At 38.5% G+C, this 18,961-nt stretch overlaps 1 protein-coding gene across 1 annotated transcript in view; it reads right to left on the reverse strand.

The window, feature by feature from the left end:
- Positions 1 to 3,217: 3,217 nt before the first annotated feature.
- Positions 3,218 to 18,961, reverse strand: part of BMS1 (BMS1 ribosome biogenesis factor) — a gene marked incomplete at its 5' end in the record, with an annotated part of 34,567 nt that continues 18,823 nt past the window's right edge. Inside the window, 11 exons of the mRNA XM_081105065.1 lie at positions 3,218 to 4,702; positions 5,222 to 5,383; positions 7,904 to 8,079; positions 8,399 to 8,546; positions 9,735 to 9,857; positions 10,803 to 10,861; positions 11,041 to 11,221; positions 11,313 to 11,501; positions 14,022 to 14,198; positions 15,771 to 15,844; positions 17,536 to 17,617. Coding sequence (XP_080961191.1) covers positions 4,472 to 4,702; positions 5,222 to 5,383; positions 7,904 to 8,079; positions 8,399 to 8,546; positions 9,735 to 9,857; positions 10,803 to 10,861; positions 11,041 to 11,221; positions 11,313 to 11,501; positions 14,022 to 14,198; positions 15,771 to 15,844; positions 17,536 to 17,617 — 1,602 coding nt within the window. The 3' untranslated portion in view covers positions 3,218 to 4,471. The remainder of the gene's footprint in view (positions 4,703 to 5,221; positions 5,384 to 7,903; positions 8,080 to 8,398; positions 8,547 to 9,734; positions 9,858 to 10,802; positions 10,862 to 11,040; positions 11,222 to 11,312; positions 11,502 to 14,021; positions 14,199 to 15,770; positions 15,845 to 17,535; positions 17,618 to 18,961) is intronic.

The following is an 18,961-nucleotide window of genomic DNA, read 5'->3' on the forward strand; positions in this document are numbered from 1 at the left end:
GGGTCCAGGATTCGATTTTGGTCAAGGGCACATGCCTGGGTTGTGGGCTCGATCCCCAGTAGGAGGCATGCAGGAGGCAGCCAATCAATGATCCTTTATCATCATTGATGTTTCTCTCTCTCTCTCTCTCTCTCTCTCTCTCTCTCTCTCTCTCTCTCTCTCCCCCTTTCTGCTCTGAAATCAATAAAAATATTTTTTAAAATTTTTTATTAAAAATGATGGAGTTCAGCAAAATTGGTATTTAAAAGGAAATTTATATCCTCAAATGGAATTGTAATAAACAGGATGAAAGGGGCAAAGGAGAAAGCTAATGGCAACTTGGGTTAAAGAGAAAATAAGACACTAAAGTGAACAACTCTCTAGAACCCGACTATAATAAGAGCATGACCTATGAAAACCACTGGGATGTGTCCAATAAGTATTCAGGGGAAACGCTATAGCCCTGAGTATAGAAGCATATACTTAAGTATATGAAAGACATAGCCAAGCAAATAACACAAAAAGCTCTTTTGAAAAAGAATAAGACACAAACTAATTTATTTTTTAAACAACTATAATAAAAGTAGGCTTGATAAATAAAGCCCAAAACCTATTCTTTGAAAACACCATTAAAATAAACAAACCTGCCTGACCCCAGTGACTCAGTGGTTGAGCGTTGATCTGTGAACAAGGAGGTCACAGTTTGATTCCTGTTCAGAGCACATGCCCCAGTTGTAGGCTCACCCCCCAGTAGGGGGCATGCAGGAGGCAGCCAACCAATGGTTCTCTCTCATCATTGATGTTTCTCTCTCTCCCTCTCCTTTCCTCTCTGAAATCAATAATATATATATATAGAGAGAGAAGCAAACCTCTGGGGGTCAAACAAAAGGAAAAAAAAAGAAAAGGTACAAATTTGAAAAGTTAGGTTAAAAAAAGTGACATGACTACAGCTATAGAGCAGATGTTTTAAACCACGAGAAGATAGTAGGTACAGCTTCATTCTGGTCGATTTGTTTTATCTGGATGAGATGAAAGATTTTCTTGGAACATGTATGCCACTGAAATGGCTCAACAGGAGGGAGAAAAGAACAATAACCATAGAAAAACTAAATAAGTAACAAAGTGTCAGAGTGGGTCCATCTGCCTTCAGGGGCGGGGTTTCTGCAGTGGATGTTACCAAGTCACAGGAGGAAGCGGGGAGCTCTCAGTTCTTCCTACAAGACCAGCCAACTGAACAAGGATGTCACACACATGCACACACTGCGATGATATCGAAAGGTCTCCCAAGACACTCGTAATGGCCAAAAACAGTTTCCAAATAAAACAATCCTATTTGTGTTTGTTGTTAAAGACCCTGAACGGAGGAAAATAACGGCGTGTGACTGACTGTAATGCCTACTAGAAGGGGATCGATCGGAAAGATACACACGAGACAGACCAGCACCATTAGTAATGGAGATGAGGTAAGGTGAGAGGTTTGGGGGAGAGTTAATGAGGAAACATCTCTACACTCTCCCTATCTTCCTGGGATGTTTAAAAACTAAATATATTCATTTGTTACCTCAAAAATATTAAACTACAGGTAAACCAATCAATAAAAGTAAGTATAACTGAATATTAATTTGAAAAGAGAAGCAACACTTTAATAATTGCTAATTAAATATTTTTAAGCTAAAGAATAAAAATTAAAACTTTAGAACACTTGTGGAAAGAGCTTTTACAATAAGAGGATTTTAAAATAGAAGGTCATTTTTGTCATTAAAGAGGTAGGAATGATTCAGCCAAACCTAAAATCATAAAGGAAAATTCAAAATTTGATTATATGAACACTTAAACCCACTGTACAAAGAAAGGCATTGTGGACTTGTCAAAGGACAAGAGTCATAGTAGGGAAAATATTTATAAGGGTTATAAACAGCCACAGCATTCATATCCGGAATATAAGGATCTTTTACAAAATCAATATGGTATGAAACCCAATAGAAAAATGAACAAAGGATATGCACAAATCACAGAAGATATAAGGATGGCTAATAAACACTTGAAAATGTACTAAAGTCCTCCAGTTATCTAATAAAAATGCAAATTTAAACAATAATGAAATATTTCTTGTGCCTACCAGACGTGCAAAAATTAAAACCATGAGCACATTCACCACTGGCAGGAACTGGGAAAATTCTGGTCTTTTTCAGATATTTTCTCTTATCTACTGATCTCCTCCCCTCCTGGCACTCAGGTAAACGTGATCGCTTCTCCTCATCTCTGTCCCCCTTGAACCCTCCATCTCGTTGGCCCCTTCCTCACCTCTTCTGTAAGAACCCTCAATCTGATCTCCATTCATTCACTTGTTCTTCTGCTCCATCGTTTTGGCACTTATATTGTTCATACCCAATATCCCCTGCTGGTTCTTCTTCATACCTGCCTGTCTAGCCTCATATTTCCAATATCCTCCTGAGGATATTTATTATGCACATGCAAATACTTTTCTATTTATCTGCTTCCTCTGGTATTCAGTTTGTGGTCTTTCTCAGAATTTACTCTTCTTGTATCTCAGTTTTTCCCTATGGCCACTCACTTTCCCTGGGCAAGGTCAGCCACCTTGGTTAGTCTAGTACTAGAGGCCCAGTGCATGACATTTGTGCACTGGAGGGGGGGGGGAGGGGGAGGGGAGCCTCAGCCCAGCCTGCACCCTCTCGAAGTCTGGGACCCCCCCCCCCAAAAAAAGCTAAAGGAGTTCATTACCAGTATTGCAAGAAATGTTAAAGGGCCTGCTTTAAGAATAGAAAGAAACATAGGTATAAAGAATAAAATGGCAATAAGTACCTTTCAGTAATAACCTTAATTATAAATAGATCAAATGCTCCAATCAAAAGCCATAGGGTAGCTGAATGGATAAGAAAGCAAGACCCATATATATGCTGTCCACAAGAGACCCACCTCAGAATGAAAGATACACAGACTGAAAGTGAAGGGATGGGGAAAAAAAATATTACATGCAAATAGAAACGAAAAAAAAAAATAGCTGGGGTAGCAATGCTTGTATCTGACAAAACAGACTTTAAAACGAAGGTCATAACAAGAGGCAAAGATCACTACATAATAGAAATGGGACTGATCCAATATCTTGTTATATTGCAAGATATAACCCTTGCAAACAAACATATGTGCACCCAACATAGGAGCACCTAAATGCAGAAAGAAAATTTTGTTGCAAATTAAGGAAAAGATCAACAGTAATATAGTCATGGTAGGAGATTTTAATACCCCATTGTCATCAAAGCATAGAACTTCCACACAAAAAACCAACAAGGCAACAGCAACCTTAATTGGCACTCTGAATTGGATGGATTTAATTGATATTAAATTAATATCAATGAACATTTCATCCCAAAGCAGAATATACATTACTCTCAAGTGCACATGGGACATTCTCAAAGATAGACCACATGTTAGGATACAAAATAAGTCTTAAATTCAAGAATACTGAAATCATTTCAAGCATCTTCACTGACCACATGGTATAAAAATAGAATTCAACTACAGATGACTGAGGTCCTCAGAGTTTTTGTGTGGGTTGTAGCTATCAATTTTTACTACATAAGAAATTAGAGCTAAGAAAAATTTAATAATTTGTCTTAAAAGAACAAAAAATAGTTTATTATACGATAACATAAACAGCATATTCTTGTGAAAAACATTTTCGAAAGCAAAACCATTTGTAGGAAAGTAACAGTTTTACATTTTTGCAAGTCTCTAAGTCTGGCTTCACGGAAGCTGTTGGATTCTCCCATCTGTAGCTGGGTTGTTGCACTATTGCACGCCGTGTGGCCTTCAGGAAACTCAGCTGTGCTGTACCCTTCATCCTTCTCCATAACTTTACTTTAAAGCTGAGGTTTGAAGTTAATATCCCCCCTTCTGGAAGACGCATGAAGGTGATAAAGTACCCACAATCATCAGGCATCCATCCCTAATGAAAACATTAAGCCAAAACTAAATTCTAATCATTTTTTATGTACAAAAAATTTAAGAGAAATGTGAGAGAATCTACAAAGCCACAGATTATATTGCTTTATTATTTTTTAAATATATTTTTATTGATTTCAGAGAGGAAGGGTGAGGAAGAGATAGAAACATCAATGATGAGAATCACTGATTGGCTGCCTCCTGCACGCCCCTTGCTGGGGATCGAGCCCGCAACCTGGGCATATGCCCTGACCAGAAATTGAACCCTGACCTCCTGGTTCACAGGCTGATGCTCCACTGAGCCACACTGGCTGGGCACAAATTATACTGCTTTCAATCTTGACATAACCCAGATGTTGAGAACAAACAGGCATCCTATCAGCAGATTTCCATTTCTCTTCTCAAAGGCACAGTATGGGAGATGAATCCAGCAGAGATCTTTCTTGGCTCTAGCGCCCCTACCTGTCACTGACAAGGGCTACAATACTGGAAAGCACCCACCCCTGCAGACCCAATGACAGTCTGGAGCTCATTTCAACTGCTCCGCAGGCCCCTTCAGGCTGGACTTCTGATTTCTTTTCTCTTTTTGACCCTGAATTCGAAAGAGCTTCTTCCTGAGATCCTTCTGCCGCTTCAGTTTCTCTTCCTCCTCCTTCTGCTTTGCTCTGAAGTGCTCTTTGTTGTGCAGGTGCCGCTGCTCCTTGGCCTTCCGCATCTTCTGACGGTGCACTGTGCTCAGAGCATCCAGCAGCGCAAGGACCTGACAAGGACAAAACCCAGTGAGCATCAGAAAACCCTTACACTTACTGCGGGCCTGCCTTCTAAGGGCCACGGTGTCAGAACTGACTGTACAAAAACTAGGATCCATTTATGATACAAGTGGATGTTAACCTAGTGAAATGTATCCTGAGTTAGGAAATTACAATTTGCATGAAGCTATATGTGGGAGTCTATTTACTTAGCGAAATACTTTAATGACCTTCACCACAAAACTACCTTTGTCAGTCACTCTTGGATACTATGTACAACCAATTAACACAGAGTGATTCGCCAGCTGTGTGCCAATTCTTCCCATCAAAATGCATGAGACAGAGCATAGCTGAACAGAAGGAAAATAGACTAGTTTTCCTCTAGCTTCCAGTTCTTAGGGCCTTGAATTACTCTGGCCCTTATCCTTTCTGATGAAAAATGAGAACACAGTGGATATGTCAGGTGTGCTACTGAAAGCATTATTTTCACATCTAAATGCAATGTGCAGTAAGCCATTCGTTGACAGTACCTTTCTTTCATGAGGCTCCCGTATGACAGCTGGTCTCTGCCTGTCCTTTGGTATCTTGCCTGCCTTTGCTTGGGTCTTAGGCTTGTTCTTAAAGGGCAAGGCCTTCTGTAAGGCTTTCGGAATGTGTAGTGAATTAAAATGTTTCTTTTGCCTCACAATCAGCTGAAAGACAAACAAAAAAAACAAAGGCTGATATAAATTATGACCTACATGCATTTAAAACTTGCATAAAATCTTCTCAACGGATTGTTGGCTTTTCCCACAAGGTTAGTAACACCAGAATCTGCTGACAATCAGAAATAAGGATTCAATCATACATCAAACATGGACTGCCTCAAAAGACATGCATAACTCTAGGCGAAACAGAGAAATATACAGAATATTTGCAATTCTTCCCAAGAATTCAAATGTGCCTATTACTACAATATGTACTATGGGAGTCTTTACAGAGCAGATAAAAAGATCCAAAGTCTCTCTAAATGGAAAAGCCCGGCCTTATCTCTGGAGCACTGAGGTGGTTTTTCTGGCCGAACAAGAATAATCTCACTGCTCATCTTTACTATCAGCCTCTCTGGACTTAAGGACATAGTTCTTCCTCAGAACCAGTCTCCTCACCCAATTCTCACTGAGAAGTTTAACTTTGTTCTGTTTCTAATGGAAGGCCAGCTGAGAAAACGGAGATTTAAGCAACAAATGAATGCAGGGTAAGCTCTACTTTCAGATTTTAAAGTAATCTAAATTCTATGCTTAAATTCAGATGACTAAAATTGTTAACTGCCTCAGAACTAGTTAATAAGTAGAGAGTTTTACCCTACATCTTTACCAAGGTCAACATCAACTATATAAAGCAATATTTCTCTTATGTCCTTAAATTTATTATTGCTCTAGCAGTGGATAGAGCGTTGGCCTGCGGACTGAAGGGTCCCAGGTTTGATTCAGGTCAAGGGCACATGCCTGGGTTGTGGGCTTGATCCCCAGTAGGGGGCGTGCAGGAGACAGCTGATCAATGAATGATTCTCTCTCATCATTGATGTTTCTATCTCTCTCCCTCTCCTTTCCTCTCTGAAATCAATAAAAATATATTAAAATTTTTTTTAAATTTATTATTAAAGACATCATCTATAGTAATATTCAATATTCTGTTTTAAGAAACTAAAATGCTTTAGAATGAAAGAAATAAGAGAAATCACCTTCTCAAAAAGAGTAAGCACCACAGACTGGACAAGAGGTGCCAGGAACTGAAGGGCAGCATATTCTAAGAGACATGAATGTAACATGGTTCAAAATCTTATGAACTATTTTAAAGAAATAGTAATGCCCAAGCCTGGCCAGTGTAGCTCAGACAGTTGAGCATCAACCTATGAACCAGGAGGTCACAGGTTCAATCCCTGGTCAAGGCATATGCCTGGTTGCAGGCTTGATCCCCAGTTGGGGACGTATAGGAGGCAGCCAATCAATGATTCTTTCTCATCACTGATGTTTCTTTCTCCTTCTCCCTCTTTCTCCTTTGAACTCAATAAAAACGTATTTAAAAACTTTTTAAAAAGAAAGAAAAAGTAATGCCCGGGGACCTTCTGTCTTAGGCAGAGATCAGCCTGATACCCTGCACTACCATCTTATTATATAACAATTAAATATCCTGCATTAAAACAACTCTTTTCAAATGTAATGTTAACCTGCAAAGAAAAAAAAGGAAGTTTTGAGACCAAAATCTAAATGAAAATGGGAATCCAGACAGATACTAAGAACTTAAAATAAAAAAGTACTGATGAAGCCAGACTGGCAAGGATATGGACCAACCAGAACTCTGGTAGCTGTTAGTGGGAGCCTCACTGAATATGACTCCAAAATACTACAGGCATCATACGCTGAAACAGAACACATGCTGCTCTGTAATCTGGCAACCCCACCCGTGGGGACCTATGCAACAAAAATGGGTGCTTGTGCACACCAAACAAGTCATACATATGTACTCAGAACAGCATTTATAATAACCAAATATTGCAATTAAACTCCATCAGTAGATAAACTGACATCATCACATAACAGAATTCTACTAGACAATAACGACAAATGAATGTCTGCTACATACAAGAACATGAGCGAATTTCATACTACTACTGAAAGAAGCCAGGCAAAATACATGCTGTATTTTATAAAACTCAAAAACAGGCAGACCTCATTTACATGTCAGGAGTCAGAATCAGACAGTGAGTGTCTTTGAGGTTGAAGAGGAGTGACTGGGAAAGGTCACGGGGGGGCTTCTGTTGTGCTGGTAATTTATTGCTTCATCCAGGTGATGGCAAGCTGAGTGTGTTAACATCATTGAGGTATACACTTCTGATTTGTATACTTTCTTGTATGTATGTTAACATTTCAATAAAAACTTTCCCCTAAACCCACATTGCTTCAATAAGAATTAGCATATTATTTTTAAAAGTAGTAAGTATATGTGGTGGAAAAAAACAGTCCAAAATATACAATGAAAAGTTTAAGTCTATTTTCCAAATCACAGAAACAATTATTACTGCTTTGCAATGTTTCTTCTAAAATAGTCTATAAACATACAACATGTTCATTCAAATTTAATCTTAGACTCTCCACTTGAAAATTCAAAGCACAGGAAATGTTACATACAAAGCATCTGGACGACCCATCTAGAGAGCACATGCGTGACTGTACCTTATACAGAGAATCCTTGTTGGGCTTCAGTTTGACACGATTGGCGAGCCGGAGTTGACCAGTTGTCCGCATTCCTGACCAGGTATCTTTCTCACCAACTGGTTTCAACAAAGATGTTACTGGGTTATAGAAGGCTGGAATGGAGACAGGATACCAAGTTCTCATGAAGACAATATCTGGAAAGAGAGGACATTTACTTTAACATTTTCAGAAGAAGGTTCATATCCATATGTCAAACAAAGAACAAAACATTCACCCCAAACTTCTCAAGCTGGTTGCACAGAATTTGAAGACAGATTTTACCAAGTGAACTATGTACTCCTGAATATCACAAAACTTTTACTGGTTGTGAATCACATGGCCCCAGATACAGCGTGACCTGGCACACTGCAATGATGCTCCAACCGGAAGAGCTGGAGCTGACCCCAGTTTTCTAAAGACCTGAACTGCAACTTCTAACCCACACTAGATGGAAATCAATAGAAAGGTATTTACCACTCATCAGCAACTTGTCCTCAAAGGTGGCCCGGAAAGCGCCTTCGGGAGCTCGGAGAGCTTTCTTGATCTGTCCCCTTATTCCACTGACAGTGCGGATCACAGCACCTTCAAATTTGGCCACTTCTAAGGCAGAATTAAACATTCCCTACAGGCATATATATATATATATATATGTAAAAAAATACACACACACAAAATCAGATACTTTACTTCTTAGTTCATAACTACATCCTTGGTTATAAAACAGAACTCACTGAAGGGTGATAAAGGTAATAATCAAACTATTTCCCCCTTAAGTGGAATTACTAGATTAAAAAGAATACAACTCTATTTTATTTTCCCCAAAATAACATTAAGATACAAATGTTATCTATCGTGGGCTCATTATCATGCTCATCATTGATATCGAATAGAAGATATCTGTTAGTCTGAACTAAGCTGGATAGCCTCTGTTGTCCATCCAGCTCATTTCCTATTACTTAGGTGCACACACTCAGAAAACAAAGAGCTAGATAAATGCTATACTGTAAGAACATCTTATAATCATCTTAACTCTGTGTTAGTGGGAATACCCACCAATGAAAGTTTCAATAAACGTCAAACCACCCTCCGATGTTATACCACGTAAGTGTCCATCTCTCTATACCCTTGTCCACAAGTATGTTGAGAATGGCTTTGTCTATTTTTCTACTAATCTGTCTGATAAATCTATGATTTTTCTCTTTTCTTAACACAAACCAAAAAGGCAGGAAACAAAGCCCAATGAAAGATTACACATATTAGCTCTATGACAGTCTCACTGGAAGTAATAGCCTCAATTACTAACTATCTCTATTTTACTTCACCTTAAGATTGCTGAGCATATTTAAGTAACACAGAAGCCAACAGAAAAAAGTACTAGTAAACTGAAAATATCTAAGACCAAGTTTATTTAAATTCCTTTTCTGAAAAAATAATACAAGGGGGAGGCAAAAGTAGATTTACAGTTATAATCCTATCTAATAAAAGACAAAGATGCTAATTGACCATACCTTTGCCATGCCACCAGCCAATCAGAGCAATATGCAAATTAACCACCAACAAAGATGGAGGCTAATTTGCATACTGCAGGTAGGGCGGGCCAGTGCGAGCCGCCATCCGGGCCCCCGTGTGTGGCCCTGGGTGGCGAGGATAGGCGGCGCAATCGGCCCGAGGAAGCCCTATTCTTGCAGGAATCTTCCTGCAACGGGCCTCTAGTATAAATAAATACAAGAATAAACTGTATACTCACAACTGTAAACCTATTTTTGCCCACCCCTATAATATACATTTATAAATATGTAAATATACAGACCTTAATGAATGAAGTATTCTTGAAAATTTTATATGGAAAACCAGTTAGCTTTAATTTCTTCACAATTTTTATGGATTTATCCAAATCAAGAACAGTTCCTGTGGCAGCTATCCTGAAATCAGGCTAAAAAGGAAACCCCCAAAATTTGAATACAGGAATAATATCAGCAAGAGAACAACTACAATTCTGTGATACAATAAATTAGCAAAGTGCACTTCACTTACAATTAGCTAAGAAAAAAGAATATCTGAACATGCAAAACAGTATTTTAACAAAAGCAATCTGAAACTATAATGAACATAAGCCAAACTAATGTTGATGTCTTCAGTATTTTCCTGAATGAGGGTGATCTCACAGTAACATAGTTTCACAACAATGACTTATCTGAGATAAAAAGGAACATGAAAGTTTGGTTATATTGTTTAAGAAATTACATTTCAGACCTCCAGAGTGGGTTCCATCTGTTCACTACAGTGAGGCCTTGACTTACAAGTTCAATTCGTTCAGAGACCGAGCTCGTTAACTCAAATTACTCTGTCAACTCAATGCAAAAAAATCGGCCGAGACAGCTGGTATCTCAAAAAACTCGTTAGTCAGGACACTCGTAAGTCAAGGCCCCACTGTATTCTGTTTTCTTTTCTGATAAATGGAGACAATAAAACCCACTCTGATTGATCACATGAAGACGGTGTGAACATATTTTGCTAACCCAACATTACAGGGTGTAGCCTTATGTCTAGCTAGTATCTGACACATCCCCAAAACCTAGTATAGTATTAGTATAGTATAGTACTTAGCACATGGTGAATACTGCTTACATATTTTTAGAAAAACACATCAAAAAAGTACATAAAAATATAAAATGTCCTTAGTACCATTAAAATTCTTCTACCTCCCTCTTCTTTACTCCCACAATCTACTTAAAAAGATGCAGGAAAATTAAAAGCAAAGTAATTTACTATACACACTAAAAATGAGCAATTTTCCACTTAAAGTATCATGTACATATTCCATATTTAAGATATATCTCAAACATAATATATAAAATAAAACATCCGAGATATTTACTGTTGTGCCATCGACAAACTGTACTGCCAAGAATCCAGTTCCTTGTGGAGTAATAGGACCTTGAATAAAACAGGAAAAAATATATAGTGAACCACAAAATTTACTATCTATTTTACATGCATATATACTCCAATCCAAAAAAAAGGAGAGAGAATTGGGATTTCATAAAATGGAAACTAATGATAAAGCTTAAATGTTTAAATTAACCTAAAGGCAAATTATTCTAATCACATTTTACCCCAAAAGGCTGCTCCACAATGCATGTGCTGAGGGGTGTATTTTAGAAGTCTTTGTCTTCCATTGTGGTCTTCGATATAATACAGTGGGATGGTCTGAAACCTCCTCCACCCTACAGAAAAAATGATTGGATCTCGGGACTTGAGAATTTTCTTATACCAACGATGTTTCTTCAGACGCAACTGAGGGGAGAAGAGATTTCAATAAGATTATTCGGTGAAAGTATGTCCAAAAAAACCTCAATGATCATATCACACAGCAAAGGGTACCTACCTGTACATATCCAACACTGCCCTCACTATTGCCCAAACCACCCAAAATAATTGGGTAATGGGGATCAAAGTTAAGCACGAATTCACAGGGGACATTCTCTATCTCAATTCGGACATACATCCCAGGTCGAAAACCCTCATATTGAACTCTGGCTTCATCATCTTGGTCTTCAAATTCTGCTCGGTTAAGCTATATAAGAGAGGGGGGGGGGGGGGGGGGGAGAAACACAATAAGAAACCCACAATACTGTCATCTTTAATAAATGTAAGATTAATATATAAAAAATGAGCTATTTCAAAATAAACAATCTATAAGCAGAATTATTTAGGCTTTATCCTAATTAAAAATATTATATATTCTATCTTCACAGTTTGTTCAGGATATGTCCCAAAATTTTCTTCTCTGCTGTTCCAATATACAGCAAACGTCAGCAACACAGAAAGGAGCCGTAATGGTGATTAGCAAAGACCCTCAATTTCCCCAGTACACACTTTCTTTTTTTACTCTCCAAATAATTATTTCACACTTTTCCTCCTTTCTTCAATCACCCAATATCCAAGCCCTCATCCTCATTCTTAGCTGCTGTTTCCTAATTTACTCAAAAGTTAAGCATCTACAAGAACTTCAACACTCAACCTCTCTACCAGGATTTACACCCATGTCTAGCCTTTCATTATAGCTCTACACTGTTCAATATGGTAGCCACAGATGGCTTTTCAAATTGAAATTATTAAAATTAAATAAAAATTTTAACATTCAGTCCCTTGGTCACATTTCAAGTGGTATCAACATGTGGCTAGTGGCTACAATATGGTACAGCACAGAGTTCTACTGAGTGGTTGTTATAGATTATACTAGAGGCCCAGTGCACAAAATTCATGAATGAGTGGGGTCCCAAGGCCTGGCTAGTGATCAGGGCCGATCAGGTCCCCCACCTCCCCTCTCCTCCTTCCCTTGCCACTCGCGTCTGTCTATTCAATTTCACTGATACACTAGGTATCATCCACTCCTGGACTTGATTCCAATATATCTTACCTATTATTTTTCTCATCTTAAAACTTCCTTTTAACTCCACTTCCTTCAACTAGAATCCCATTTTTCTGAAGAAAATTGCCACATAAGTTTTCTATAGTTGCAGTCTCCATTTCCTCTTCTCCCATTCTCTTAAATTCCCTAAAACTGGACTTTAACCCACACTCGATAAAAATGTTTGCAGTCACATAAAGGCCTCAACATTCCTAATCTAGTGGTGAATTTTGTCTTAATTATAGTTAACACATCAGCAAGATCTGGAATAATGTCTCATTTCCTTCTGTAGTAGCTTCCAGCATACCTGGCATTCTCCTCGATTTCACTGCTGCCTCTTCTCTGCCAGTCTTGCAATGGGGCACCCAGTGTCAGTACTGGACCTCTCCTCTTGTCTCTACACTCAATCCCTCGCTGTCCCATCCATATCATGGCTTTAAGCAGCATCTAGCTCTGAGACCCTGGCTCCAACCCCTCCCAGCTTGACACTCTACTTGTCTGAAAAATGACCCCAACCTAACAGACCTAAACTTCATCTTCCCAGACAAACCTATACCAACTAAAGCTTTTCGATCTTACTTATGAAAACTCAGTTCTTCCAGGAAGTCATCCTTATTTTCTCTCTCACACCCCCCACATTTAGGAAATCGTACAGGTCTACTTTTCAAACAAAGTATACCCAGAATTTGATTTTCTTTCACCTCCACTACCACATACCTCCCCATCCTGCAGTGTGTGTTACTTAATCTTACCAAACTCTTGCCAGAGCAGCCCTCTCAAGGTAATTAGATTACATACATCTATCCTCTGCTCAAATGGGCCCCATTCCACTGAGTAAGCCCGTCAAGACCTTTACAATGGCCCATGAAGTTCTAGGTGAATTAAATTGTAAATGCCTGAAGCAGACTTCAGAACTAACTTTACATTTCTTAGTCACGGTCTGTATAAGGTCAGTACAGACCTGAGACACTATGTTAATGACTAACCAGCAGATCCTTCTTTGACTAGATGAAGGTCTAGGTTGATCACATTTTCACAAATGATATACTTAACTTGCAAAAGGCATAGTGTGTTCCAGTTTACAGAGACTCCTGTGCCCACTCCCCATCAACTGTGCACACAACTTTGTGTCTTTCAGAGTGAGGTCAGCATCCCCAGGCAGGAGGGCTAGACTAGCTCCCTTTCAGCATGCCACATGCCCTTTTTATCTCCCCTTAACTCAAACTACTCCTGAACTCTGATCAAGGTGAGTTTCAGACAACCCTTCCTGAAGACAGTGGTGTGTCCACACAGGCCAAGAATCACCTACCCATTCAAATGATTTCCTTATGGTTCTAGGGAGCAGTAATATGAATGCTAAGGCCACACTGGCATTTAAATAAACTCACTGCCTCAAATAACTACACAGTTGAGAGCCTCAAAGGTGGTGGCAGTGTCTCAGCCATTTCTGTTTCCTCACACTTAATTCTTGGTACAAAACAGGAACTGGTATCTTCTGATTTCTTGCAGAAACAGAGGACTGCATGAATAAACACGAATGAACACACTCATCTTCACCTCGACCTTGGAGTCCAAACGAGAGGCACAGAAGTAGATCAGGGAGCAGAGAGCTAAAGAAGTTAAGGATTCACAACACTGTATTACAGCCTTGAAATGAGGCTGATGGGATCTGAGTTTTCTTACCTGTGCTTGTTTATGCATTTCCCCTTTAAGATCATCAAAGTATGTGCTTTCTCCTTCATCATACTCTGCATCAAACATCTCCTTCAATTTTCTCTTCTTATCCAAATGCTTTTTCTTGGCACTTTCCTCTGCAGAGGAGTCAATTTCTTCCTTAACGTCTTCCTCTACATCTTCAGTCTTAAATTTCCAGAAGAGAAAATTTTGTAAAAGTTTGTGGCAATATTTTCTTTAGCTTTAAAGCAGACTTAAAAAGTTCTACTGAGCTGCAAAAATCTAAGTTATGATCATCATGAAACAAAACAGAACAAAACACAGCCTTGAGCTTTAAATAACATGTATTGCTACAAGAGACTTTTAGACATCTGCATTACAATGAACTGCAATTCCTTAGTCTGTCTGGGAATGCCAAATGTGAATAAAATAGCGGCAAGTGTCTCCACCCAGATACTGTTCTAAAAAAATCTTAGGGATAACAGAGAATTGGTTTTTCTAAATGGCTTTTTTTTTTTTTTTTTTGCTTAGATATGAATATTTTCTTCTTTTCCCCCTCTTTCTATTGAATTTATTGGGGTGACATTGGTTAATGAAATTATATAAGTTCCAGGTGTACATTTCTATAATACAAATTCTGTATATTTTATTATTTGTTCACCATCCCAAGTCAACTCTCCATCACCATTTAACTCCCCTATACCTTCTTCTACCTACCCCGACCTGCTCAACGCTCCGCTCCCTCTCGCTCCCCCCCACACCCTTCTCTCTGGTAAATACCATACCATTGTCTGTGTCTATGAGGCTTATTTTTTTTGCTTAATCCCTTCACCTTTTTCAACCAGCCCCTGAATCCCCTCCCCTCTGACAATTCTCTACCTATGAGTCTATTCTATTTTGTTTGTAGTTAATTTTGTTCATTAGATTCCACATATGATTTAAGAACAGGAGAATGATGGCAAAAATAATGGTGGAGAGGAAGACAGTGACCCAAGAGCTAAAACTTTCAATGACTGAAGAATCATAACAGCAAGAGGTAATAGGTGTCACTCCAAAAATCAAGAATAACAAGTAGCCCAGACACTGTGCGGCTCAGTGGTTGGGCATCAACCCATGAACCAGGTCAAGGTTCAATTCCGGGTCATGGCATATATCCGGGTTGCAGGCTCGATCCCCAGGAGGGGGCATGCAGGAAGCAGCTGATTTTTTATTCTCTCGCATCACTGATGTTTCTTTTATGTTGTTGTTGTTAATCCTTACCAGAGGGTATTTTTTCCATTGATTTTTAGAGATTGGAAGGGAAGGGGGGGAGACAAGAGAGAGAAACATCGATGTGAGAAAGACACATTGATTGGTTGCCTCCTGCAGGCAACCCGATCTGGGCTGGGGATCTAGCCTACAACCAAGCTAGGTGCCCTTGACCAGAATCAAACCCAAGACCCTTCAGTCCAAGGGCCAATGCTCTATCCAGTGGGCCAAATCAGTTAAAGCTCATCACTGATGTTTCTATCTCTTTCTCCCTCTCCCTTCTTTTCTCTGAAAATCAATAGAGACATTTTATATACATAGAAAGAAAGAATAACAAGTAAATCAATAACCTTTGATCTGTCCCCACCCTCCATGTTTTCAGGAAGGAATCCATCCAGTCTCTAATCTACATAGACAACAAGATTAGAATGTCTCAAAATAGACCTATCTCAGAATATACTGACCACAGTTTTAGGACCAGTGGCTGACAGCCACCTGGCAAAGTCATACCTGAGTATCCAGGCTTGATTTTCCCTTGTGCACGTCCCCTGTTTCCAAGTCTTCAAAGTCACCATAGAGCTCCTCTGGGAAAAGAACATCCAAATGACTCATCTCTGAATGGGGTACATATGACACCCTAGTACTACCAGCTCCAGGTGGACAGTGTGGTCCGCATCCCAAACTTCATTGTTACTATTCCTACACTACGCACCCCAGGAGAAGGCAGGACTGTTAAACCATATTACATAACCCGTTCAGTTTAAGTAAACAAGCCCAATCCACATTTCCATACTTTCCTTCAATATCCCACACAACCGAGAGCTATTTTTCCAGTATAGGTAACTGACACTATAGCAGAGATGCACACAGAGGTGGCACGAGTGGCCCTGCAGATGAGACCCCCAAAACCAGAAATGTCAAGAGTGACTGGAAAAGCAATGGCTTAGATAACAAGCACATGTGAAAAAGAGTCTCACCAATAAGCTCAACACAACAGTGACATACCAAGGGAAAAATCTTAGATTATAAGAGTAGTACCTAAAACAGTGCTGAGCCCACATGAAGAGCCCATTAATTCATTCAGTTGTTTTTGAAGCTCTAAGTTTAGTTATGAATATTACCCTTAAAAGAAACAGACAAGTTAAAAGTCCTCTGGGAGGCAACTTCAGAAAGATATTAAAACATTTTCATATAAGAAAGAGTCAAAGAACCAAAGAGCCAAAGGAAATAAAAGATGGGAAGATTCTATTGTAATAAAAACAAAAAATAGGATATTTAGAAATAAACTAAAAAATGTACAAGATCTTTAATTAAATATTATAAAGGCTTCACTATGCTACCAAAGGCACATGGACTAATGTTAGCTAACACTTTCAAGTATTTTACATTCCAGGCACTGCTCTGAGTACTTTACTTTACATGACTTAACTACATTTTTCAACTTGACCCAGTGAAGAAGGCACTATTAATATTATCTACTGAACAAACAAAGGGTACCATGTTTTTGGAAAGGAAGACTCAATATCATTAAGACGCCAATTCTCCCTTAACACAATTACAATACAAATAGCCACCAAGAATTTCTGGTCTGGAAAAGATTGAGTATACATGTTTCCTTTGTTCCTCTCAGCTATCTATAAAAATAAAAGCATAATATGCTAATTAGACCAGACGTCCTTCTGGACGAAGCTGGGACTGCAAGGGAAGCCGGGGTCCCAGGAGCCAGAGGGAAGCCGGTGCCAGCATCTGGAGGAAGGAAGGCCTAACTCTTGCACGAGTACATTTTTCACACTCACAAAAATCTATTTTTAACAAATACATGATAAAATTTATGGAAAGTTTCCCACTTTTCTTCAAGGTTTTTATCTAATTAGTCAGTTAACCAGGGAGAGAAAATAAGGTCACCATGGAAGGAAGAACCAGAGTATTACCCATAACTCTGTCAGTGTTCCCCAAAGCATTTCACAATTGACTATTTTCAACCACTAAAATATTGAGGAACTTTTAAAGAAGGTAATCTTTGTTTAAGAATATAGACTTTTGCCTGGCCGGGGTGGTTCACTGGTTGAGAGTTAACCTGTAAACCAGGAGGTTATGGTTCGATTCCCAGTCAGGGCATATGCCTGGGTTACAGGCTCAATTCCCACTCAATGATTCTCTTATCATTGATGTTTCTCTCTCTCTCTCTCTCTCTCTGAAATCAATAAAAAAATTTTTTTTAATAAATAAAAATTTTAAAAAGCTTAAAAAAGACAGGACACATCCCTTTACTTACCATCTTCTGCTAAGATCTTGGCTGCATCTTTATCCTCTTCCCACTTCCCAGTCACGAAGCAATCTCTGATACTGTTCATAACCTTACACAGAAACATCAGCACTTCATTAGACAGGCAAAGTCCTATTAGCCACTGACCTCGTAAGTAAACAGACATTTACTAATTCAACAGATTTTCAAAGTTTATTAGTGTTCTTAAGACAATGCAGTTAAACAGCATTTTTAACTTACTATTTGCTACTCCAGACTTATTGTGGCTGTTTGGCTTTCAACTGAATCATATTTTTGGTTATGAATCATGTTTTTCATACACAACCTAATTCTCAAAAAGTAGCCTTGAGGCTAGCATGATTACAATGCATGCAAAAGCAAGTCTGTTCATTTATTCATTCCTTCATGCCTACACTCACTCACTAAACATTTACTGAACATATCTATCTTATGCCAATAAGTTTTATAGGCAAGCTGTTCCCAGATGATCCTTATTTCATTAAGCTTAATCATTGACTTAGGGGAACCAAAGACCAAACAAATTTAAAAAAAAATTAGAACCTCCATGAAAAGCACACAACTGACTAGGAATGAAAGGAAACTTCCTCAACACGGTAAAGGACATTCATTAAAAACTCACCACTAGCATATTTAATGATGAAAGACTGAGAGCTTTCCCCCTAAAATCAGGAATAGGAAAGTCTATCTGCTCTCACTTCTATTCAACGCTGTACTAGATGTCCTAGCCACGGCAATTAGGCAATAAATTGACATAAAAGGCATCCAGTTTAGAAAGGAAAACTGTCTCTATTAACAGGTGATGTAATCTGGTTTACAAAAAATTCTAAGGAATCCACTGAAAAACCAGCAGAACTAACTAATCAATCAATGAGGTTAGCAAGGTTGTAAAATACTAGATTAGTATAGAATAATAAATTTTATTTCTCTATATTAGGAATAACAAATCCAAAAATGAAACTGAGAAAACAGTTCCTTTTTTAATAGTATCAAAAAGAATACGATGCTACGTATACATTCAACAAAAGTGCAAAGCTTATACTCTGATAACTACAAAACATTCTTGAAAGACATTTAAAATCCAAATAAATGCAAAGGCATCCCATGTTAATGATCAGAAAACCTAATATTGCTAAGATAGCAATACTTTCTAAGTATAGATTCAGTGCAATCCCTGTCAGAATCCCAGCTGGTTCTTTGTAGAAATGGAAAAACTGATCTTAAAATACAGAAAACCCGAGATCCAGATTAGATTAAACAACTTAAAAAGAAAGCAAAGCTAGAAGATTCACACTTCTCAATTTCAAAACTTACTATGAAAGGACGGTAATCAAAACAGGATTGTGCTGGCACAAGGAATGACATAGAACAATGGAATACAATTAAGAGTCCATAAATAAGCCCACATATCTATAGT

The sequence above is a fragment of the Myotis nattereri genome, assembly GCF_964212035.1.
Source record: "Myotis nattereri genome assembly, chromosome: 13".
Lineage (NCBI taxonomy): Eukaryota > Metazoa > Chordata > Mammalia > Chiroptera > Vespertilionidae > Myotis > Myotis nattereri.